General features: G+C 41.9%; 2 protein-coding genes across 4 annotated transcripts in view; one reads left to right on the top strand and one right to left on the bottom strand.

Moving 5' to 3' along the window:
* The window catches only part of zc3h7bb (zinc finger CCCH-type containing 7Bb), a 17,734-nt gene extending 5,184 nt beyond the window's left edge, over positions 1 to 12,550 (bottom strand). Inside the window, exons 1-20 of one of the 2 annotated variants that reach the window (XM_030401216.1) lie at positions 12,262 to 12,550; positions 11,339 to 11,400; positions 11,203 to 11,239; positions 10,701 to 10,898; positions 9,174 to 9,332; positions 8,746 to 8,886; positions 8,618 to 8,660; positions 8,286 to 8,518; positions 7,838 to 8,120; positions 7,157 to 7,215; positions 6,874 to 6,973; positions 6,456 to 6,617; positions 6,172 to 6,377; positions 5,981 to 6,081; positions 4,421 to 4,602; positions 4,253 to 4,332; positions 3,600 to 3,871; positions 3,227 to 3,332; positions 2,148 to 2,256; positions 1,717 to 1,850 (exon numbers count right to left, since the gene is read on the bottom strand). In XM_030401216.1, the coding sequence (XP_030257076.1) occupies positions 1,717 to 1,850; positions 2,148 to 2,256; positions 3,227 to 3,332; positions 3,600 to 3,871; positions 4,253 to 4,332; positions 4,421 to 4,602; positions 5,981 to 6,081; positions 6,172 to 6,377; positions 6,456 to 6,617; positions 6,874 to 6,973; positions 7,157 to 7,215; positions 7,838 to 8,120; positions 8,286 to 8,518; positions 8,618 to 8,660; positions 8,746 to 8,886; positions 9,174 to 9,332; positions 10,701 to 10,898; positions 11,203 to 11,239; positions 11,339 to 11,397 (2,664 nt within the window). In that variant the 5' untranslated portion in view covers positions 11,398 to 11,400; positions 12,262 to 12,550. Of the gene's footprint in view, positions 1 to 1,716; positions 1,851 to 2,147; positions 2,257 to 3,226; positions 3,333 to 3,599; positions 3,872 to 4,252; positions 4,333 to 4,420; positions 4,603 to 5,980; positions 6,082 to 6,171; positions 6,378 to 6,455; positions 6,618 to 6,873; positions 6,974 to 7,156; positions 7,216 to 7,837; positions 8,121 to 8,276; positions 8,519 to 8,617; positions 8,661 to 8,745; positions 8,887 to 9,173; positions 9,333 to 10,700; positions 10,899 to 11,202; positions 11,240 to 11,338; positions 11,401 to 12,261 lie in introns of both variants that reach the window. The other variant, XM_030401215.1, reaches the window with a different exon arrangement.
* Positions 10,977 to 23,335, top strand: rangap1b (Ran GTPase activating protein 1b). 2 transcript variants are annotated; one of them, XM_030401223.1, is made up of 19 exons: positions 10,977 to 11,260; positions 11,383 to 11,406; positions 13,404 to 13,454; positions 13,629 to 14,873; positions 15,241 to 15,359; positions 15,477 to 15,604; positions 15,886 to 15,945; positions 16,059 to 16,238; positions 16,366 to 16,500; positions 16,978 to 17,136; positions 17,238 to 17,351; positions 17,446 to 17,545; positions 17,976 to 18,060; positions 18,200 to 18,380; positions 18,499 to 18,582; positions 18,698 to 18,800; positions 19,964 to 20,052; positions 21,908 to 22,029; positions 22,144 to 23,335. In XM_030401223.1, exons 5-19 carry the CDS (start codon positions 15,248 to 15,250, stop codon positions 22,226 to 22,228), a joined length of 1,737 nt encoding a protein of 578 aa, XP_030257083.1. In that variant the 5' UTR covers positions 10,977 to 11,260; positions 11,383 to 11,406; positions 13,404 to 13,454; positions 13,629 to 14,873; positions 15,241 to 15,247; the 3' UTR covers positions 22,229 to 23,335. The 2 variants fall into 2 exon arrangements, with proteins under 2 accessions (XP_030257083.1, XP_030257084.1); XM_030401224.1 differs by lacking the exon at positions 13,404 to 13,454.

Raw genomic sequence — 23,335 nt, 5'->3', positions numbered from 1 at the left:
GAAATAATGCAGAAAAAAACTACTTAAACTGCAAGTTAAATAGGAAAGTAAATAAATAGGGGAATTAATACAAAAAATTAAAACAAAAAATGACTTCATGTCACATTTTATAAATTACTAAACGCTACATTTACTGTAACAGTATGTTTGGTGCACTGGATGCCATATTCATTTATTCAGTCATTTATTCAATTTCTTCAGTTATTTTTGATTTTGGTCAGTCATAGTGAGGTATAAAAAACAAGGAGCTATCCAACATCACACAAGTACTTGGGTTCATATAGCAGTTAGCTTATTTGTTTTTACCTTAAAAAGGTAGTGAATCTCATTCAAAGGTAGTCAAATACCCATGCTTTGGGTTGGTATCCGGCTTGGAATTCTAACCCTAAGCGTCGGTATTTGACAAAATTGAAAAAAAGACCCAGCGATCAACTGTCTTTCTCCAGAATCGCTTTCAAGTCCTTAAACCTGCATTGGGACTACGGCTGAAAGTCTGGTATATTTACACTGATGCTTAACGCATCAATGTTAATTAATGCACATTGTCCCAACTAAATAAATAAATAAATGAAATGAAATAATGAAATACTGTGCTGTTACAGTACATGCAACAAATCATATTTAGTTTCACAGGCCACATGGCAAAATTACAATACAATATCTTCTCTTCTATATATTCTTGATATTCAGACTAGGGGTGTCAACGTCTACACGTGTAAACGGGTACACGGATAACAAATCATAACCGTTTAGAAAAATCAATAACCGTTTACACGTCTTTTTTTCCCCTCCTCCTCCTCCTCGTTCATTTCTCATCAATATATATACTATTCAGGGTTTCCTCTACATGTAATTTACTGTGGCGCACCGCCACGGCAAAATAAAAGCCGCCACACCTTAAAAATTCAGGCATAAATAAATCTAGTGGAAATATTTTACCGTCGTCTTCCACCACAGTCTTTGACGTTAACTAGCATGTTGGATATTTAGCTTGATAATTGGCTAGAGGATTAAAATGGTCACTTAGAGCAGAGTCCTGCACAGGTCACCGCATCCGACCCGTTTTCCGACAGTAGCACAGATTACATTCCGTACCAGAGCCGACCCGCTATAAATTGATACCGACGGCCGAAGGAAAATTGGACGGACGCAATTTTTAAAAGTGAAAGTAAGATAATGTTGCCTGAAAGCTTCAGATAATAACATTAACTAACTATACAATTAAATGTTCCCACTAGCGCAGTTATCCGCATACATAATAGATGAATGGGGCACAATGTTACGTTGATATAAAAAAAAACCAAAAAAAACCCCGCAGCCACAGCCAGTGTCGCGTCACGTCACTTCAAGTTGACTGGGGGACACGATGGCGGCGGTCAACAAGCGGAGCACTGTGTGTTTTTTGAACAAACTGCCAGTGGAAATCAAGTTTATGTCAGGCAAAGTTGGCTTACAACAACAGCACGGGATCCATGCTAAACCACCTGCGATGGAAACACCCGAACAAGTTGGAGGGAGAGACTGCTGCTGGCATCGGTGCTACCGCAACTGCGATAGAAGATATCATAAATCTCCGACGTGTAACCGGGTACACGTCGGTTAGAAGCCCCGTTTACACGTGTAGAAAAAATTGTAAACGTTGACACCCCTAATTCAGACCACTGAAAAGTGGGGCGGGCAGGTGTAACAGCTGCTGATTGCTTTATAACCACTCACCATGCTTTCGGTGTAATCTGCTGTTATGGTGACTTGCTTGTCTTCTGGGGGCGGGGTCACAGCAGAGCTATCTGTGCGCCTACTCTGATTAGTGAGCTGCAGCCACAGTTCATACATCTGTTGCATGTCTCTCACTGCAGAGGTAAGAAAGACAAGACACAGAGGAAACGAACTCTGTAAATTTGAATGCAGCACAGCAATCAGTGGGAGTGGAGCAGGGGAGGCACTTCAGAAATCAATTCATCAGGGTGGTGAGAAAAAGGGGATTGACGGAGCAGAGCCCATGATTAGTTATTGACAAAAAGGCAGATTTTTTTTTTTTTAAATACCATAATGAATTATCTAGTTTATTCATGCATTAGAATAAAATAAAAATAAAAATAAAAATCAATTACTGATGTAATCAATTCAAGATGTAACCAGGAGCTTACAGCTGTTGTTCTTCATGTACGTCCAGACGTCCCTCTCCTCCAGACTGTGAGCAAATGAGCAATTCCCGATATAGTGGCACTTCTTCTGTTTCATCACATGCACGCACATCTGGATGAGAGACAGGCAAATGTAAAGAGCTATCAGCATTGCAACTGATGGATCTAAGCCAATTTACCCTTCTTCACTGTGAAAATGTCACTTTGTTGGTTTTTATGTCAATTATAGGCCATGATTAAGTGCGTCAGAAAACTAGTGTTGTAATGCCTGTCGCAGTGAGTCGTGTAAATACACACAACAAAAACATAAACCTACATAACACATTTTACACAACTTGAAGTGAGAAAAACCCTTACTTTGTCAACGGTGGTATGTTGTAGTTCCTTTCTTCTGCTAAATGTCCTATGTGTAAAGGTAAATCTAAAACTTTTCCAGTCTAGTTGGCATCCCCACCAACACAGATTTCAACAGATTTGTGCTCAAACGTTTGAGAGAAATAAGTTGTTCGTGTGCACGGAAGAGTTTTACATGTTTTACTTCCAACTAGTGAAAAATGGGAGCAAAAACAAATGTTGGGTCTATATCTTTGTTTTGTACATCATGATAGTTTAATACATGTCTTTCTAATCACTAGAATGTGGCAATCCTACAATTAACTGTGTCAACATGAAAACGCAGTCAAAGACACAGCAGCAGCTAAAGAATAACAGGAGGCAGGGGTAAGGAGTTTTACAACAACACCACCGTGACCTCTCCCCCGAGGTAAAAACAGAGTCAGCTGTATCCGCATGTGAGGTGGAGGGGCAGAGAATAGAAGGAATGTATAGCAAGGTTCATAGTTTTTCTCAAGTGAAATTCAAGCACTTGCAATGTACATAAACCAAATTACAAGACATTCTGAGCCTTTATCATCAAATCTACATTGCTGGTGTAAATGCAATGGCAAAAACAAAGTTTAAAGTATTATTTCATACCGTCAAACAAACAAACAAACAAATAAAACAATTAAATTATAGCCTTTTCCAGACTTCTGACTCACGACTGTATGAACCCTGGTGTAAGGTATGAAGGAAGAACTTACGTCGTATTGCTGTGGATAGGTGCGGGAGAAGGGCAGAGGCCGAACAACAACCCACTTCTTCTTCTCAAATGATTTCACCAACAGGACCCGACGCTCCTTCGTCCAGCTGGGGAGACACGGAGCCGACAGGAATTCAAACAGAGAAAACAAACATACAAACAATGAGTTTCCTTTAGTCCCTTGGTGTTCAGCTCTCGCTACTATAATAACAGAGTGATATGGCAAGCAGATGATAATGTGCCCTACATACACAAATAAACATCGCTGGTATGTAAACTGCAGCACAGATCGCCGGTCACAGGATGAGATTTGAGCCGAGATCACACTGTGTGGTATTGCTGTGACTGCTTTAAGTGTGAGAAACAGGCCTCACCTGTGCCGTGCTTTAGCGGTGCAGTACTTCAGGTTTTTGTCGGGCTCATTGACCTGTCCTTCTCTCCAGCACTGACCGCACACAAACTTCATTTTCAGGTTAAGTGGGCGTCCTCTTCCAGCCATCGCTCCCAACCCGCCAACTCCCATCCCACCCACTGGACTCACACCGCTCCCACCAATGCCATCTCCCCCTAGTCCTCCACCCCCGCCCCCCATTCCCCCTACTCCTCCTGCAGGCATGCTGCTGCTCGGATGTGGGATGTGAATAGGCTGAAAACACACAGAAAGAGAGGAATAAGACAGACACATTTGAGCTTATTTTACCTTTAAATCATTGCATTTTAGGCTGAAGCTGGATACACAATCATGAGAAATGTCCTGTATTGGACAGCTCTTCAATCATCTTTGTATAACTCAAACAAAATACAATGTTACGATTTGTAACATTGTATTTTGTTTGAGGTATACAAGTTCCAAAAAATGTCTGTAATAAACAACAACTTGTGATTAGACAGCAGGCATCTTCACATACCAAACACAATGACAAACTCCGAGTGAAACTGTAGGTGCAATCTCACTCTCAGTCTCACGCTCAATCTCACTCATCCAGTGCTGGATATCTAAATGTCTGACTGCCCTTTCCTGCCTCACCTTCTGCTGCTTCTGTGCGTTCTGCTCCAGCCTTTGCCAGTGTCTCTTGGACTCCTGCACCATCTCTTCATGGGTGATACCTAAAGGAAATATAAGCGATCAAATTCATGTAAAATCCTTCAGTGCTTCATCATTTGAAAAGACACCTGATGCGAGTTATACACCTACCAGTATCCTGCTGCAGGACCCAGCATTTGAGCTCTATGACGGAGTGAGCAAAGGAGCAGCTGTCCTCACGCTGGCAGCCGTAGCGCACCTCGTGGCGACAAACGTCGAACTGGCAGAGAGGGTGCAGGGGACGCACCTTACTGTAGCGCACATTGGCTGACCTCACCACGTGCACCAGGCACCTGCAGCAGACAGAGTGGTGGAATCATTAAGCAACAAAAAATGCATTCTGAGGATTTTTCCTATGTGTTCTAATTAGATTAATTCTCTGCATCTGCCGTGTGTTTGGCTTGCAACTGATATTTGAGACTCAATGTACTTCGATGGTAACTCATTTCATGTCGATAGTACATGCAGATAACTTTTGTCCTATCGACCGAACCATCTGGCTGTTTTGAAAGTAGTTTGCCGTTCATACCATAAATGACCAAATAATATCCGGGTTTCAATTAACCACAGGGTCCCTTTAAACGCCGGTGCAGATGTATATTTTGGTAAATAACCGCCGGTTCCAAATAAATGTCAGGTCTAATTTTTTATTTTTTAAAAAATTAAGGAAGAAGACCTGTCCACTGACACTGCACGTTTTTCTTCTTCGCCTTTTTCACGCAGTGTGCTGCTTTCTGTCAGTCAGTATCACACTGATGATCACCTTGGCTCCGGTGCAGCAAAACAATGAAAAGTACCACTTGAAATTCAAACTTTCTGTCGTAAAATATGCAGAGGACAACTCGGGAGAAGCAGTCGCTAGATGTTTCTCTGTCAACCAGAAGAGAGTGAGAGAAACGGAGCTTGAGCGTCTGTCCGAGGAGGACAGCAACAGGACCAGGCTGCCTGCTGGAGGAAGGAAGAAGGCTGGAGAGCAGCCTGAGATAAACATGCGGGGATGAGTTATCAGCAAACGGGCACGCCATGAGAGAGTGTCCCACAAAATGATCAGGGTGATGATGAAACAAATGTACGCCACCGTGAGTGACAGCAGAGATGAGGAGTTTGCAGCGAGTGCTGGTTGGCTGAATCGTTTCCTCCGCCGCAACAACTTCACTTGCAGAAGGATGCCAGAGAATTCACAGAGAAGCTGGAGAAGTTTGTGACATTTTCATCCAGGATTATTGTGAGGAAGGAATTAAACGCCTGTCCCAAATTGCCTTTTGGTCTGTTAAGTGATTGAAACAACTAAACCCCCCGGCTATTATTTGGTATTTTACGGTAAGTCCTTTCTCAATTTCCTCACTTTTCAGTCCACTGTGTTTTTCCCGAACCGCCAACCCTGCTGCTTCTTCTTCTGATTCCCTTTCTGCTACCCTCTGGATCAAGACTACAGGTGCCACTGACGGCCGTAAATCTTTCAATGCGCGTTTTGTTTTTTGTTTTTTATACCGAGCGTTAATCGCGCGTTAAAAAAATTAACGGCGTTAAGAGGATGTTGCGTAACGCGTTATTAACGCATTAACTTTGACAGCCCTAGTTCTAATAAACTTCAGTTAAAACTGAATTAAAACTGAATGTGTCACTTCTGAACCCAAAATCAAAACACAACTCATCACACATCAGACTCACTTGTTGTCGTCGAATGGGTGTCGAGCTGTGAGGTTTGAGCACACTGCCAAGTTTTCTTTGCTGCGTTTGCTGATGATGCGAGGCTTACTGTCAAAACATTCCTGTTAAAAGAGGACAGGGTTGGTGGTGCTCAAAAGGTTCTGGTCCAAAGAGGTTAAAAAGAACAAGAGAAACACAGACTGAGGTCTCACCTCACAGAGGAACATGAACATGCCCATGTGGAGCTGCAGCAGTCTGGTGACGCTGAGCGCCCTTCTCTCTGTGCTGCCCAGCGGATCAAACAGCAGCTCTCGGCTCAGCGCGCCCTTCCTCTCCTGGGTCCACACATCAATCTCCTCCTGGCAGTAAGCGAACGTACAGTTCTCCCCATACTGGCACTCCTGACGTTCCTGCACCTCTGTGGAACCCAGGGAGAGAAATTGATTTTCCCTTCTTCAACATACATTCAGGTATTCTATTGGACATACTTACATACCTTTACAGAGTACAAATGCCCCCAGGAAGTTGTTACGGGCAGGCCGGGGCCGGATCCTCTTCCATGTGGGATCGTCTGTGTTTTTGAGGCGGCACAGCAGCACATCCCTCTTGCAGCGGTGTGCTGCCTCTGGCTGATACTTGTAGTCCATCACTCGTGGACCTGAGGGAAAAAGGAGGAAAGAGGGGCTTAAATTACACTGTAAAACAATACATTTTTTAGGGCATTTGTAAAATAATATACATCCACAAACAGGACTTCGATTTTTCAAATATGATAAACCCAGGTGGTGTGCCAAAGGAGGTGGCAATGCTGCAACATCCTCTTATGAAAAATTGTCAAAAATGAAGAAAAAGACCCACTGGTGGTCAAAGGCAAGAAATAAAAATTAATTCAGAAGTCGGCAACTTGAACAAACCTATTCGGCTGTAACAGGCATGACAAGCCTGACGAAACTCATGTGTGGCTGCCAAGGGATTCCTGGACAGCAGAGACAGGTTGGTCCCTGCTGGACCATTCTGAGGAAAACGAAGCAGACATTAAGCACAATGGCTACTTAGGGGCCTATCACAAACTGCTGCCAAATTTAAAAAATGGCACAATTAACTGGATCATGTAAAAGCAGTTTGCCCTGCAAGAGATGATACAAAATATCAAATTAATGAGATACTGTTTATGTTTAGTGTGTGTTTGTTACTCACTGCATGTGCAGCACTGTGGTTGCGCATTCCAGGGATGAAGCTGTGACACACTCGTCCCCCTGAGGACCAAGACACAAGGACACTGATGTCAGACATATTGTCATGGTGCTGACTCACTGTGTTCTGCTGACGCATGTCTCAGGTTGGAGCAGCTCCTTAGGACCTGTGCTCTGGTAACTGAGGACAAGCAAGCCAAGACTGGATGACCGGATCAATATGATACAGGGCAAACTGTGATGATCTTGTATGGCCTTAAAGCAGCATTCAGTTCTATTTAGATGTTTTACATTTTGAGCCGGCATGCTTATCACTGCTTTAAGCAACAATACTGTGTGTTTAGCTAAAAGTCAGACAGTCTAGACATACACTCGGGCAGAAAAAAAGGTGCTCCAAGTAATTTTTAATAATTATATGGAGTACAGCATAAAGTTACTCTGCTGTCATCTCAAAAACAATTAATGTTTTCCTTTATTGTCCTTTTTATTTTACGGTAAACAAATACAAGCCATGTTTAATTTTCACTGAAAGAAAATTCTAATGATTGGATTTAAAATGTCAAACATTACACGTATTTCTCTGCCATCCAATTCAACCAACATGTCAAGCCGTTAATTGCAACACTTTTCAAATTTTTCACTGAACTGCGTAAAAACATCTTAAGATTTTTTGACTGTTGCTTACCAGGGAGAGTGTACTCAGACAATGAGTCCAGCCCACCAGCAGCGACTCCCTTCCCTTCTCCATCGGTAGGGAAGCCTCCCAGTGCGTCCTGCGCCTGGGTGGAGCCCTGATCCCGCTGGCCCAGCGGCGAGTAAGGCTCCATAGGTGGCATGTCACTGATGGAGGTGCTGAAGAAGGCTGGGGGAAGCTGAGGTGACGGGGCCGGAAGGCTTGGGGAGTACGGAGGCCGGAGACCCACTGCTGTATTGGGGAGGTTGGTTGGGATAGCACCCTGGACTGGATTCTGGACAGGAAGACAGTGGCAAGGATTACTTCATGTAGAGAGCCTACCAACTGAAAACACTGAAAACACACATGAGCCCTGCTAATTGAACAATTACCAACAACACAAGATCAACTGATGTGCTGAAATAAATAAATGAGCACATCGCTCACTAACCTCACTAACTTTTTTGGGAATAGACTCCAGCAGACTGTCAAGCTCGTCCTTGATGACACTGCTGCTGCAATCCTCCATGTGCTCCGACACGGGGACAGAGTACGGCATGGGGGGCAGGACCTGGCTGCTGGGGCTCTCTGACAGGTCAGTGCAGGGGCTCTCCACGGGGGTTGCCGGGTCATCGCTGACTGGGATGGGTGTGGCCAAAGGAGCAGGTATGCACTGTGCACTTGACAGGTCAGCTGAGGAGGATGAAAAAAGCAATGTAGAGAAGGAAATGTACATGGGAAACAGATGGGAGACCGGGTAGGAGCAGAACAACATTTCAAGGTTTGTCATACCTGGTCCAATGTCACCCAGAGACTCCAGCCCATTGGAGGACATCTGAAGAGGGAAAAAATACAAGACAGGGTTAGTTTCTTGTTCAGTCACCAAGCATGTAACTTGACACTGCGACAGCAGCACCTACCTCTCCTGTGGGTGCGGAAGACTCCCCATGGCCCTCCCCGTCTGTGGATGTGGACTCCGTCTGTGGGCTGACGTAAGCCTTACGGCCCTTCAGACCCAGTTTATTGGCCAGATCCTGGGCCAGTTCACTCACCTGTCTGTCCTGGAAGATGAATCACAAAAACAAGACCACACTTACCAAAGACAAGTTTCACTCAAAAAAAAACTATGAGAAGCACAATTTAGTCCATAAAGTTGTCACATAAATCATATCCATGACCCGATATGTAAACCGACAATGAGATTCATGATTCTAAGCCAAATTTCTGCTAAAGCGTTACCATCTCCTCTAACTAATTTCCTGGGGAAAATACTGAGTGGTAATCTCTTACAACGTCAAGATGATTAGGAAAAAGTCATTTATATGTGTTGATTTTGTTGATGACATACGTGCGGTGCTGTGAGGAGACATTTGGTTCCACACTCATAGGCCTCTCTTAGTCGTCCCAACTCCCTCAGACAGATGGCTTTGCGGTACAAAGCCCGACGACTGCCCTCTGATACACACAGTGCACTTTCACAGTCCTGGATGCCTCGCTCATACTCCCTCTGAGACAAAAAAAAAATGAAAAAGAGATACACAGTAAGATTAGTACAACGGTATTTGGAGGTGGTATGATGTTTATAGGAACACAGAGTATTGTCCAAGGGGTAAAGCGGATCTGCAAGACCTTCCTGCTCGTAAAAGGGATACACCCATACAGATCTGTCAAACTGGCAACGATACCTAGATACAACAACCACAAACAAGACCACAATCACAGACTAAAAGTCTACAGTTCACCCCAACACTATCACAGATATTGTGTCTCTAATTATAGCACTTCCCATTAAAACCGCATAAAGACCTTCCTCCAGCGATCTGTCAGCAATGGAGAAAGGTCTTATTACACCCATTGTCATTCTGGTATCGGGGGGGAAGAGACACTTTCTGGGAAGATTACATTTCTTTTTTTAACAATCCCAATCATCTTGGCCATGCTAAAACTTAGGATGTAGCAAGGGTTCCCCTGCCTGCCAAATAGCATCGGGGGGCGCTTGTTTTGCACTTATGGAGGTGAGCCCTGGGATTAAAATGGTTTTAACCCCACAAAAAGTCATGGTAAGAGCTGCTAGCTTGTTTAGGTGCATAATGTTAGCGAGCAGGCTAGTGTTAGATTTCAGTATTTCTTATTTGATGTAGTGACTGGGATGTGGAAAAAAGCAGCACAGCGGAAGAAATAGGTACCCAGTGACCAACAGTCTACAACCAGTGAACCAAAATACCCTACATTCACACTCTAATTACTACTGTGTATGCAAACGCAATAATAATACAAATTATTCTACGTTCTCGAAAGTTGTGCTGCTGTTAAAATAAATTCTGTTTATTAAATATATTCTAAATGCGGGTACTAATACTAACTCACAAAATTGAGTCCTTATAAACAATAGATCAATACAGCAGATTCACCCTGAATCCAGTATGATGGCTGACAAAACAAGGGCAGTACAGTCGAGGTACAGTAACCACTCAGGCACTGCCACGAATTTTGCACCAAACCTGAAAACCTGTTCACTTTGTCGGTTTACCAGCAATTGATCAATGATAAGTCGAACTGATAGACTGTAGAGCTGTAATGATTAGTTGCTAACTTTTTTGATCAGCAATAAATTGTTTCAGTAGTTTTTCAAGCAATAATGTCAAACATTTGCTTGTTCCAGCTTCTTAAAAATTGTATGAAGTTGCCGCTTTTCCTTCTCATTCATGGTAGAAAAATAAGTTCTGGCCTGTTAGTTGGACAATGGAAAACATTTGAAGACGTCAAAATAAAGTTGGTAATAATCATTAGCTGCGGTGCCACCCTGCTATGTTTGCAGTTTGTCCACATGAGCATCTGCAGGTGACACATCCCCTCTTTTATCGCTCTCTCTCACCGTCTGGTAGAAGGCAGCAGCCCTGTTGACGTACAGGCTCTCCAGCAGCTCATGCGGGATGACGAGGGCCTCGGCCTGAGCGTACCGGGCAACACTGATCCCCTCCCCATACTGCTGGCTCGCCTGGCGCCAGTCCCCATCACGAAAGCAAGCATTGCCCTCGTCCAGCAAGTTGCACACCAACTGGGTCAGAAATGCCTGATGGGAACGTGTAGAGGGAGGTTGGAGAGATTTCATAATAAGGAGGATGATAGAGGGAGGGAGAGGGTGACACAAAAAAAATAACAGGAAGGTAATGTGAGATGGTCAGAGAGAGAAAGAGGGGAACCAAAAAAAGCAAGAGGGAAAAAGATTGAGGTCAAGACAAATGACAAGGCTGATCTGATTTACACATAGTTTGGGGGTTAAAGGACATCATCTTTTGATCTTTGATGATCAACACATAGTGGATTTTAAAAAAAATATTGTTAATGAAAATAGAATAAGAAGAATCAATGCAAACCTCATAGCTCTCTGGCTCTGGGAACGGCAACGATGACCTGTGGACAGTACATGAGAAGGTAGTCAGTCGTCTCCATAGTCAGTATGCGCTGTTGTACAGTAGACATTAAAAATCCACATACGATGTGTTGACTTACTGGATAAAGCTCATTGCTTTTTGAATTTCTTCTCTTCGTTTCAGCCGATCCGGATCCATAGCCTGAGGGTACAAAGACAGGATTGACTTGCAACAGTTTGAATCTCCACTTTTAGCACAGACAATCCACGTACCCCTCTAGTCTCCTGGTGGATACGGTTATGTTCAGCAATTATGAATAACGTTTGCAAAGACCTGTTAACTACTTGCAGTCGTTCTAGACAAGCTGAGGCCTGCCACTAAATCACTGTGCAACCATCGGACTTGCGTAAATAAACAGCGGGAATAGCTAACGGGGAATCTGGCTACTAGTTAACGTAACCCAGCTGGGTAATACAAGGATGACAGTCATCCACGACACATCTATCGCAAAAAAATGCTGATTTTGTAGGCAGGAGGCATCTGAAAGTGAACATTAGGTTCAGATTTTAAGCGCAAGAGGCAATTGTGTTGGTGAAATGATAGCTTTAGCTAGCGTTAGCGTGTAAATTGCATAATTACATACAATCAACTCCAACCAAATGCTAACTTTAGACCAACAGTAATGCACGCACAATGCAAAACGTGCATCTTGTTGGCTAAAAGCGTACGTGTGTTTAATGCTACACGAATTTACCCACCGGTACGGTAGGATTAGCAGGCTAACGCTATTCAACTCAGTCAGTCTAAATGCTAATCATCAACTTAGCTTAGCTAGCGTTAAAGACACGAAAACAGCTTTTAAAAATGGTTTGCCTCCCTTCGAAGTCACATGCATTATATCTTTGATTTTACTGTTAACAAAGGCTGACTGTTGAACTGACATTATGTGGCTACAGTGCATATAAACCAAGGATTACCTAGCTACCAGGTAAGTTAGCCAACTTGGTTTACTGGTAGAGCCCCAGCTAACAGCTAAAGCCCTCACATAGCACGGCAACTCACCGAGAGTTTAGTTTTTTCAGAACAGAGATAGCTTCACAGAGCGTTGGCGATAAAGAAGGGAAACAGCAGCCAGCCAAATATCAGTCTCTATCCCGGCGCATATTTGTGTGTTTAGTGTCCCTGTCATTAGTATGTGGACGGAACACGAGTTTCTCTGCGCTACGACTTCTGCTAGATACTGACTGGCTAACGTTAGCTAGCTAGCTAACCGCTAGCTGTGTCCATCGGCCAGTCCAGATCGCAACAAGTTTCACAGAGACGTGTGTCCACAAGAGGGCAGCTAAAACTGTGTCCCTGTTTTCGCCGGAGGTGTGGGACGTGATGATTCCTTTTACAAGCAGTATTGTCCTAGCTATATAATCACCAAAATGTTACTGTCTTATAGATTTTTTTTTCTAAAAAGGCAGAATTGGCCTTTTCAGTGGAATATTCTGGATTATAATTAGAAATACAGACATGCGGAAGCACCATTTTACCGTTGTAGTTGTTCGAGATCTAACTTTTTTCGCCCACTTCATATACTCTGGGTTATGTCAACTATAACAAATATATATACAGTTCTCTTTAAAATTATTTAATGCTGTGTAGGTAAAATCTTAATCTGCAAACAAATTGGTAGTTGTCAGGTAAAATAAATGTAGAGTAATAAGCACAGTATTTGATGAGCGAGGTAAAGTACAAATCTCTAAAAGCTTGTATATAAGCTTATATAAGTACGAGTAATGCATAAGTACATTACTTGTTATGTACATAGTTACAGTATCCACCCCTCTGAGTATTTTCTCCCAACAAACACCTTCCTTGGATTTTAATTGTAGAATAATACAGTCCTATGTAAGGTCATTGCCTTTTATTTACATCATAAAATTGGTCTATTATAATGTAAAGCTCTTTTGAGCTGCTTTTGTATGAAACACAAATACATTGAATTCACCTGAATTGAAAGAATACATTTTAGACAAACACCTTCACATGTTCTAAGTCATGTATGGTGTCATATATGTACAACATAAAGTAACTAAAGTGGCACAAAGCATTTTGAAAGGTATTGGTAAATATGCCGGACTATGATGTGCCACCAAACTATTATAAAAAAATACCACAGACTAAAATATGACTTGCCTTATTTTGTCATCCAACAGGCACAAAGTGTACCCACAAAACCATCCTCCTACGACTATACAAGAGTACAGGTTGTGGTTTAATACAATTTGTCATATTACAAATACTGATCTCCAAGCCAGGAATATAACAAATAGCCAGTAAATTAACATAATATCATAGGGCCAATGATTTTAAACATTGTTAAACAAGTTAATGCATTAAGGATACAAGGTGTTGATCATGTTGGTCTCTCTGCTCTTCAGCCTCAGGTCCTGCCTGAGAATGGCTCTCCTCCTGGGCTCCAACTCCTCCTCACAGGACTCCACCAGAGGGCTGAGCTCTTCTCTTCTGCCCACCTGCATGAGTGGCTCCTCGCTGTCTCATGCTTACAGATGGTTGCTGGGATTTGGCTTCTGCAATGTTGTCACAAGTCTGAGGACCACACGGAGGGCCCAGTCCTGTCCTCTGTGTGAGGGACTCTGCCACAACATATTTCCACTAAGAAAACCTAAGCAACATTTATTGATACTTGTTAAGTGATAACCATGCTGAGACAGTGAAGTTGTAAGCATTTACACCCTTTAGACAATTGATTAATTGCTGCAGCTAGGTTGGAAAAGGTTTTTGAGATACCCAACGTTTTCTTTAGTTTGACAACCTAAAGCCATATCAATACTGATTTTTTTTTAAAAAAGTCCTGAGAAGTTTTTGGGGTAAATTAAAGCTCTTGTTGATCTTTTGCGTTTCCTACCACCTGATTAAGTGGAGAGTTGACACAATTTATGGGCGGCACAACAGGTACAAAAACTGTTCTTGCATGCACTGGTCAATTTTGAGACAGTTTGTGTCTAACAAAGTGACAAGTGTTGTTTTTTTTTCTTTTAATTGTGAATGACAGTAACCAAGAGAGGCTGATGGGTCCAGTAATATGGGACAGATGTACACAGGGACACACCAAACCAAACTAAGGCTGGCTGGTCGAGATGAAAACAAACAGTATTTTAAAAATAAGTGTGAAATTGAAAGTTCATGAAAAAACAGGAAAGTTTGGTTGTAGTTTGACAAAATATGTAAAAACTCTTACATTAAAAATGTAGCGTTTCCCTTTGAGGACGCAATCATTTGTCATGTATAAAAGGTAACACATTTCCATTGAGGAAAACAAGTTCTACTGTGCAATTAAACACACAAATACTGTTATATTTCAATCCCTTAAAAGTATTATTTACGATGTCGGAACTAACCTTAATGAATGAACAATTATATCAGTTCCTTAATTAAAATATTTATCAGTTAATAATAGTTAACAAAAAGTGGGACCACTGTATTCGGACAGGTAACAGCAGGTGGCGCCAAACCACCTGTAGCCTAATTTTGACTGACGTCACACATTCAACGAAAAAGAAACCGGGGCAGCGTGACGTCACATGATTTAGCAACCGGCGCGCTACTCAGAAGAGCTGCGCGTGTCCCCGTCGCCATCACTTCCCTGGAAAATACACTTTGTGGTAAGTTTCAAGTGCTTCGCTGTGAACCGTGTGGCTGTTATAATGGCTGGCAGACACGAGAGTAAACTTCATGAAGCAGTTTTAGTTGAGCTGGTGCTGTCAGTGTCTCTCGTGGTGGGTGCCTCTGGTAGCTAGCACCGGTGAGGCTAAAAAGCTACCTTGATTGTTGTTGATAGTTCTTCTAACGTTACTGATGTTAGGAAATGATCTGTTTGCAATGTGTCAGCTATCATTTAATGACATTTTTTTTCGATTTCGGCTGTAGTTACTGATTTAAAGGAAAGCCATTTCTGTCATTTCAAATGTTCAGGAAGTTACTAAAACCTGATCCTTTCCTCTATTGTCTGACTTCTGTTCGTCTCTGTAGAGTCACTATGGCCTCTGATGACATCGCTCAGCTGGCGGATGCTCTTTCAAAGACCCATGTCGGGGATGGAGAGTTGAGCTTTAAAGGCCTGGGACTGAAGCTGGACAACGCAGCATCAGGTCAGACGCAGCAGCTGCAGCTTTAGCTCTGTGTTATCAGCCACAGTATACTGTTTCACCAGAGGGCTGGTCCCTGTATTCTCCTCAGACCTGACAACTTGTTATCTGTGTTTCCAGTGGAGGAGCTGGTCCGTGACATAGAGCAGTACCAGGGGCTGAGAGCTCTGCGCCTGGAGGGAAACACTCTGGGAGTTGATGCTGCCAGGGCTATCGCCAAGGCTCTGGAGAACAAAGACCTGCTCCAGGTACACCTCAGTTCAAGCTTGGCCTATCAGTGCTGTTCTCCATCTCATTTAACATACTTCTCAAATGTGTCAGTGACAAGTGTTAACATGAATAACAAAACAAGATCATTGTTTAGATAGAATACATAATACACACACATTGGTCAGAGCTCAAAAGTACCATGGCTTAATACAAAATAAATCTCACTGTATTGATACTGTCTGTCTATTTTTACTGCAAAGAAGATGCCGCACTCCTGCTATTACCTTTTCCTAATCTTACAGCGCTTTGTGTCTTTCAGAGATGCTACTGGAGTGACATGTTCACCGGAAGATTGCGCTCTGAAATCCCAACAGCCCTGGTGAGATATGCAGATTGTGTGTGCTTGTGTGATGTATCTTATATATGCGTTACTACATAGTGTGGTGTATTTTATATTTCTGATTGACATATTCCCTTTCTGTGCTTTATCAGAGGTCCCTAGGCAGTGCATTAATGAGTTCAGGGGCCAGACTGACTGAGCTCGACCTGAGCGATAACGCCTTTGGGCCAGACGGTGTGAAGGGAATCGAGCAGCTGCTGAAGAGCCCTTCCTGCCACAGGTTGAGGGAGCTGAAGCTCAACAACTGTGGCATGGGGATCGGAGGAGGCAAGGTGAATGCCTTAATACCTCCCATTTACTTCCAAATAACAAAAACATCATAGTCATTTTGTGATTTCTTCAGACAAAGTGGAAGAAAATAAGACTTGCATCACTGATTTGTATCTACGTTTTGTGTAGATCCTGGCTGAAGCCCTCATTGAGTGCCACAGACAGTCATCAGCACACGGAGCTCCACTCAAACTGAGAGTGTTCATCGCTGGGAGGAACCGCCTGGAAAATGAAGGAGCCCGTGCCCTGGCCAAGGCCTTCCAGGTAGAAAGAACTCCTTTTTTTAAATACATGGATTAGCATGACATTACCAAATCAACATTTTTTATTTTAAAGCTTCAGAAATATTAGTAATATAGGAGTAATTACAGTTACAGTAAACATATTATCAATTGAGAAAAACGCAATGTATTTTCCATTCAAAAATGTTTTTCATAATAATGTCAAAATCTGCATTTACACTGTAAGTTTGAATATGCATCATTCATATTTTTAGAGAATGAAAACATGAAAACTAACTTTTATACCATCTGATAATTGAGGCAACATTTCAAATAGGGCAGAACTCGATTTGATTAGTTGATAAACAGAGAAACGATTTAATAATCAGGTATTTGTTCTGTTATTTTTTTGTGCAAAATTGATAAACAGTCCTTATTTCCAGCTTTTCAAATGTGAGGTTTTGCAGCTTCTCTTCTATAAACAAGACATTTGACATTCATCTGTGTTTTACCACGTAAGGTAATCGGCAGCCTGGAAGAAGTCCACATGCCCCAGAATGGTATCAACTACGCAGGAGTGATGGCGTTAGCTTCAGCAATGCGACACAACCCAGAGCTCCGTGTCCTCAACTTCAACGACAACACCTTCACCAAGAGGGGAACGCTGGCCATGGCACAGGTGAGGCCTGGTCACATCATCCTTATAAATAGAGTAGGAATGTAGCCAGTGTGTTTAAACCAAATTGTTTCTGTACATGTTGTCTTCTGTCTCATGTATAGGCTCTGAGACACCTGAGGAATGTACAGGTGATCAACTTCGGTGACTGCCTGGTCCGCTCTGAAGGAGCCATCGCCCTCGCCGCAGGGCTCAGAGAAGGACTGCCAATCCTCAAGGTCAGTTCACCATCAAGTCCAGCCTTTTATATCTGTGTGTGTCTTCTCTTTCCGCAGCCTGATCGCAGTGCTCTGCTCTGTTTCTTGTCTTCAGGAGCTCAATCTTTCCTTTGGTGAGATCACAGAGGCGGCAGCACTCGTGGTGGCTCAGGCTGTCATGGACAAACCTCATATGGAGAAAGTGGATCTTAACGGTATGCACGCTGACTGTTGAACGACTTATTTCCCTGGTGTTTACACAAATGAAAATAGCGTAATTGAGCACAATTTAATCTATATGGTTGGTATATACGTATTATTTAACGTGTATTTCATATTATATAATTTGAAAAAATACTGCTTGCGTTATAAGAGCCATTTAAATTCATATCATAAATCATATTTTAAAAGCTGCTGGCTTGTTAGGTGACTGCAAACATCTCAGACGCAAGAGTTAACCAGCACTGTTGACATTAGAAATGACATGGAAATTGTTTTTTTTTTGATGAGGAACACATGACATTTCAGTGTAAATTATGTCAATATGTAATTAGAAAGATTAGTTGGTTCAACTTATTTTTATTTAATTAGTGTCAACTAATGAGGGTCCCTGATGAAAATGATTCTCTAATGTGACTTTAACAGGTAACTGTCTGGGAGAGGAGGGCTGTGAGGCTCTGAGAGAAGCTATGGAGAACATGGACAAAGGAGACATGCTGTCATCACTCAGGTAGTGTGTGTGTGTGTGTGTGTGTGTGTGTGTGTGTGTGTGTGTGTTTTCAACGTAATGCAATCAAACTAATATTTCCTGAAGTTCCTTTTGGTTTCTTCAGTACAAATAACTTGATGTTCCTTTGACTGAACCACAGTGATGATGAGGGAGAGCCTGATGATGAGGATGACGAGGAAGACGACGACGACCGTGAAAATGGTGATGATGGTGAAGATGATGCCAGTGACAACTGTAATGAAGACGATGAGGAGGACGATGAAATTGTGAAGGAGAATGGAATCATAAAAGGAGACAGTCCTGAAAAACAACAGAGCCCGGTAAGATGACACCTTAAATATGTTATAAACACATTTTATGTTAATGTATAAACCAGACAGTTTTTCTAGTTCAGGGTTCCTGCTGTGTTTCTGACTGTGACCTTCTGTCCTCCTTCAGGCAGAGATCGTGTCCTTCCTCAGCTGCCCCTCTGTAGAGAAACTGCTTCAGCTGGGAGAGTTGAGGACAGACCTCAGTCGACAGGTAGGAATTTAAAAACAAGGGAATGAAGTGTCATTGTACAGGAAAAGGCTGAAAAACAGACTCTTTTTTTAAGCATATGGATATTACCTGTTAGTAAAACTCCTTTTCTAATCAGGTTGATCCATCTGACCCACACATGGCAGCAGATGTCCTTCTGAAAATCACCTCTTTGTACAATGAGGAACCAGAGACCAAGACAGCTGTCCTTGAAACTGCTGGTGAACAAAATGCTGCTACTTCTGAAAACAAACACTTATCTTTATCCGGCAGTGTTTCCTCTACATTCATTAAAAAAAAAAGAAGAAAGAAATGAGAAAAAAGAAAATTTCTTTCTTTTTTCTTTTTTAATTGTCGCAAATACACCACCACCGCATCATATCTCCACCTTCACAGCAGAGTCCTGCACTGGGTCGGGTGTCGCGAGTGCTGAGGTAAACTAGATAACTATCTTGCTCAGTATCTACTCTTTGGAGTAGAAGTTAATTACTCGCGAGAGCGCGGCCTTGAAAGTGACATCACGTCAAGCACCCAGACACCAGGTCGGACAGTCAGAGGAGTGTCATCTTGAAAATAGGGCAACGACTCACCGGAGGAAAGGTAGACTTATTAGCTTAAGAAAACTTATGATAGATTTTATAAGTTCAATAGACATTCGCAAAATATTGATGGCCAGCTAAGGTTACGTAACATATCGGTAGCTTAATTAATTGGGCCCGGTGCCAACTCAACTCAGTGTCGCTAACGTGAGTAAACTAATTGATAGCATTAAGCAAATATATACACGCCATGATGTAACTGCTGACTGCACTTTCAGATGAGCTTGTTCAAATATTTATCAAAGAAGAGAAAGACACCTGATGAAGATGACGCTAGTCAGGTATCATTAGCCTTTTACTGACTCAAATGATGATGGTTATGTAAAAAATTGTGTTCACACTTGTAATCAGATGTGATGGGGGCAGGGGGAGAGCTGAGTGAAGGAGCAGGAGAGCAAAGTGATGGTGCAGGAGAGAGAGATGAGAGTAGACGAGAAAAACCTAAAGGGAAGCACAGGCTATCAGGCTGGGACCCTAGATTAAATTAAATTAAAATTAAATTAAAAAAATATATATTTTATTGTTGTATTTTTTGTTATTATTTTTTATTTTAATGTTCAGCCTTTAGAAAGCCATTTTCCATGCCAGCCATTCAATAAAAAGGGGGATTATGCTGGGCATAAGAGTAAAATCTGCAATCAAGTGTCATTTGTTTACGCCGCCACGGCTCCCCGGAGAGCCTGCCCCCGCTGCTGAAAAAAATCCTAGAGGAAACACTGTCCTGGCTTTAAGAGTTGAATCTGCCATCTTTGTTGACTGTCCTGTATCACTGTGTCCCACCACAGATGCTGTGTTAAAGAAGCTCCTCTCTGCTTCAACCTTCCAGTCTTACTGCTTCCTCTCCACGCTGCTGGTCCAGATGGGACTCCTCAAGGTACAGCACTGCTACAAGTCCCCCTGCTCTGTTTTTGAAATATTGTTATTCATGAAAATAAATCAGGAACCACAGTGGGCCCTTTATAGAGTATGAGCTATTGTTTGGGTATTTCTTGCAACTTTTCCAAGTGCTAACAGTGCTACTAGCTTAAAAGTACATGTGAAGCTTTTGGACAAGTAACAGTACATTTACTTTTCACCATGTGTCTTCATTACCACAAGATTGAGCTCGTAGGTCAGTTTTGCGTTCATATGTTGTTTCAATTGGAAAATCCCGCAATAACTTGAAAACATTAATGTCAGCTCTTAAAAACATTCCTTTAGAGTGCTGCAGGGATGACATATTTTTGTAGGCTCACCGTGAAATTAGCACCACCCTCGTTCCATCGACATAAAGCCTACAGGCAATTGCTTAAAATAAGTTCTGTGTCAAACACAGGTTTACGGAACATGTGTATTTTGTTCAGCATGATAATCCTCACAGATGAACACAATTTTTGGCAGATTGGCAGAAGTAACGTTTCAGCTTTGAGCAAACTACACCAATGGTACATGGCTTCAACATCAGCACGACTAAGCATATGGCTGCACTAAACTATACACACCTTACTATGAATTGATTAGTCCACAAGCTATAAAATTAGAGTTAGAATAGTTTGGAACTTAAGTTCAGCCGTAAAGACCAACTAGTGAGTAGATGAGTCTTTAAATGTCCCCGACAACCTCTAGTCTCATTTAGCCACGTGTCAGCAACATCCTTTTTAAAGACAAGTGGGAAAAATACTGACTGGTGTAGTAGATCAAAACGTGAAAATCTCTTAAGCTTGTGCTACCACCGACCTTATTTCAGGCATTTTACTGAAAACTTGTGCAAAAACGAAAAATGCCACTTATTTCCATGTTGTACGACTCATTACGGCAAGACTCTGTTTCTAGGTGGTTGCAGGGGTCTGCCGACCATATCTTTAGTCAGACCCCTGTATTTCCAGGGTTACAGATAACACTAGCAAAAACATTTTCTTGTTTTTTTTTTTGTTTTTTTTTCTTAAAAGCAGATCTCCGTATAATACAAATGCATTTTGATTTCATTTTATTGTGTTGGTAACTGATGTGTAATAACAATATTACACTCAAGGGTGAGCTTTACTGTCACTATTTGATGTGGTTCAGGACGGTAAGCACACTCTCTCATGTTGTATTACTTAGATGTGACACAGAATGCGCTAATCTTCTTGATAGGAAAGACTCAATTGACATAAAATTTGTGCACTTACAGTAACAACTCATATTATCTGGTCTACTTCATATGTGAGACGGTCGACGTTTACCATAACATAAAGAACATTTTGTTTTCTTGTAATACTGTCAGATTGATTCCTGCTAACAGGATGTGACAACATAGACATTTATGAAGATAAATGATGTGTTCAGTGTCTCCCTCCAGAACCTTTTATTCACCAGAGCACTGATGTGCTCTCTCCAAGGTGCTGAATAATCCTCTTCTATACTGTAGAGACTTTGTTCACATCTGTTTGCATTAGTTTTTTATTGTGTCATATTATTTAGCAGTTGCTAAATCTGATTTGTATCTTGAAGGGTTTTCATTGGCACTGTCTATGCACATACACCACTTTGTCTACCTAATTGCTCATTTCTTTTGTTCACAATGATATAATCTTTTGGTTAAAAAGATCAAACAAGCTGATCCATTTAGTCACATCTGCTATTCTTCAGGGCAGCCTTAATCCTCACTGGGTTTTCTTCCCTTTCTGTCATCGTTTGATATTAAATAGTGTTAATATTGGTTAAAGTTCACTTCATTTAGGTTTCTACTTTCCCATTCTGTGTTGCAGGGGGAGGGGAAGTTGAAGAAGGTGTCACTGATCCCTGGTCAGCTGTTGTGTTTGGAGCATGCCATCCACCAGGAATACTTCTCACAGCACCATGCCTCACTGCTTCACACCTTCATATCAAAGTAGGATGATCTTTTTGGCTTATTTCTTTGGCACTGCGAAAACTGTAAATAAAACCATGAATGTAATTCTGAACAGTTTATAGTAACCTGTTGTTTTTTTGTGAATATCCGCAGGAACAGCGAAGCGCTCAAGTCGTGCAGCAGTGCCGGAGAGAGGCTGAGCTCTGCTCTGGAGAAGAAGTGCAACGACCAGCACTGATAGGCCACTGCCAGTAGCAACACTGGGACACAGACACACACTGTTCTGCCATTAATCTCTTCAGTAACAGAACCAACAGGGGCGCTTTACACTTGAACTCAGACAACCACTTAACATATCTCCACTCTTGATTTGTATATTTTATGAAGGCTTGACATATATTGTCCAGAATCTCTTAATTTTTATTTTTCTACTTATGCTTGTGACTTATATTTTTTTATAGAAAATAGAGAAAGAAATGATTGTAACTTTGAGTGGAGCTACTGTAACAAATCCAGCACCTTTTCAACATATTGCCTTGCATTTAATGGTATGTAGTGTCAGATTCCCTGTTTAACAACTATCAAACAATGCGTCTGTTTTTGAGACAGCCATGGAAATGTTCAACAGCAACAGAATAACATTTACAGCATTCACATTTGCTGGATTTTTAGACCTGCATCTCACATGCTCTGACATTTGTCCCTCTGAAAACTTGGGAAATGGGAAATCCAAGACAATTGTTCGTGATAATCATACGGGACAAAAAAAAACATAAAACTATAAATCAAAATAAGTCAGTGCAAACTAAAGAGTCAACTTTATTCTGACATTTTACCGGCAGGATGTTTGTTTGTTTCTTTCACATCTTATTTGAAAAGTTCTACGGCTAGGAGAAAGACAACACACGTTTAGGACATCCTGTCCACTCACAATCATTGTACCTCTGTCCATAAAGTCCAGTTAGTTCAGAGTACTGTGTGCATCAGACTGTGAGCAGGAATGGAGACACACACACACAAGCCTGGAAACACAGCATGTGTGTGCGACCCACTGCAGAGCTCAGGGGACCACGATCGCATTTACCTGTTATCTTTCTTGTTTATCAGTCTTATTGAAACAAAATGTGCTCTTATGTAACTTTGTGTCACACAGGTTGAGCTGCTGTGTGTTACCTCATGTGTCCGCGATGTGATCCAGCATGAAAGGGAAACGGGATGAGAATGGAATACACTTTAATGACATTTAGATACTCATTAACATTAGACCACGTGGACTGGATTTATGTTGTTTAACTGATAATGTTGTTGATTTGTTCTGAAATATAACTGATCTAACAACCCCTGG

This window comes from Sparus aurata, chromosome 20 (genome assembly GCF_900880675.1).
Source record: "Sparus aurata chromosome 20, fSpaAur1.1, whole genome shotgun sequence".
Taxonomy (NCBI): domain Eukaryota; kingdom Metazoa; phylum Chordata; class Actinopteri; order Spariformes; family Sparidae; genus Sparus; species Sparus aurata.
Note: the sequence above shows the minus strand (reverse complement) of the source record. Positions and strands in the feature narration are given on the sequence as shown.

Excerpts from the sequence above, each read along its gene's own strand:
- rangap1b (XM_030401224.1), top strand. The coding sequence starts at position 15,248 with ATGGCCTCTGATGACATCGCTCAGCTGGCGGATGCTCTTTCAAAGACC. Across the intron at positions 15,360-15,476 it reads GCTGGACAACGCAGCATCAG|TGGAGGAGCTGGTCCGTGAC; the intron begins GTCAGACGCAGC and ends CTGTGTTTCCAG. Across the intron at positions 22,030-22,143 it reads CTTCACACCTTCATATCAAA|GAACAGCGAAGCGCTCAAGT; the intron begins GTAGGATGATCT and ends GAATATCCGCAG.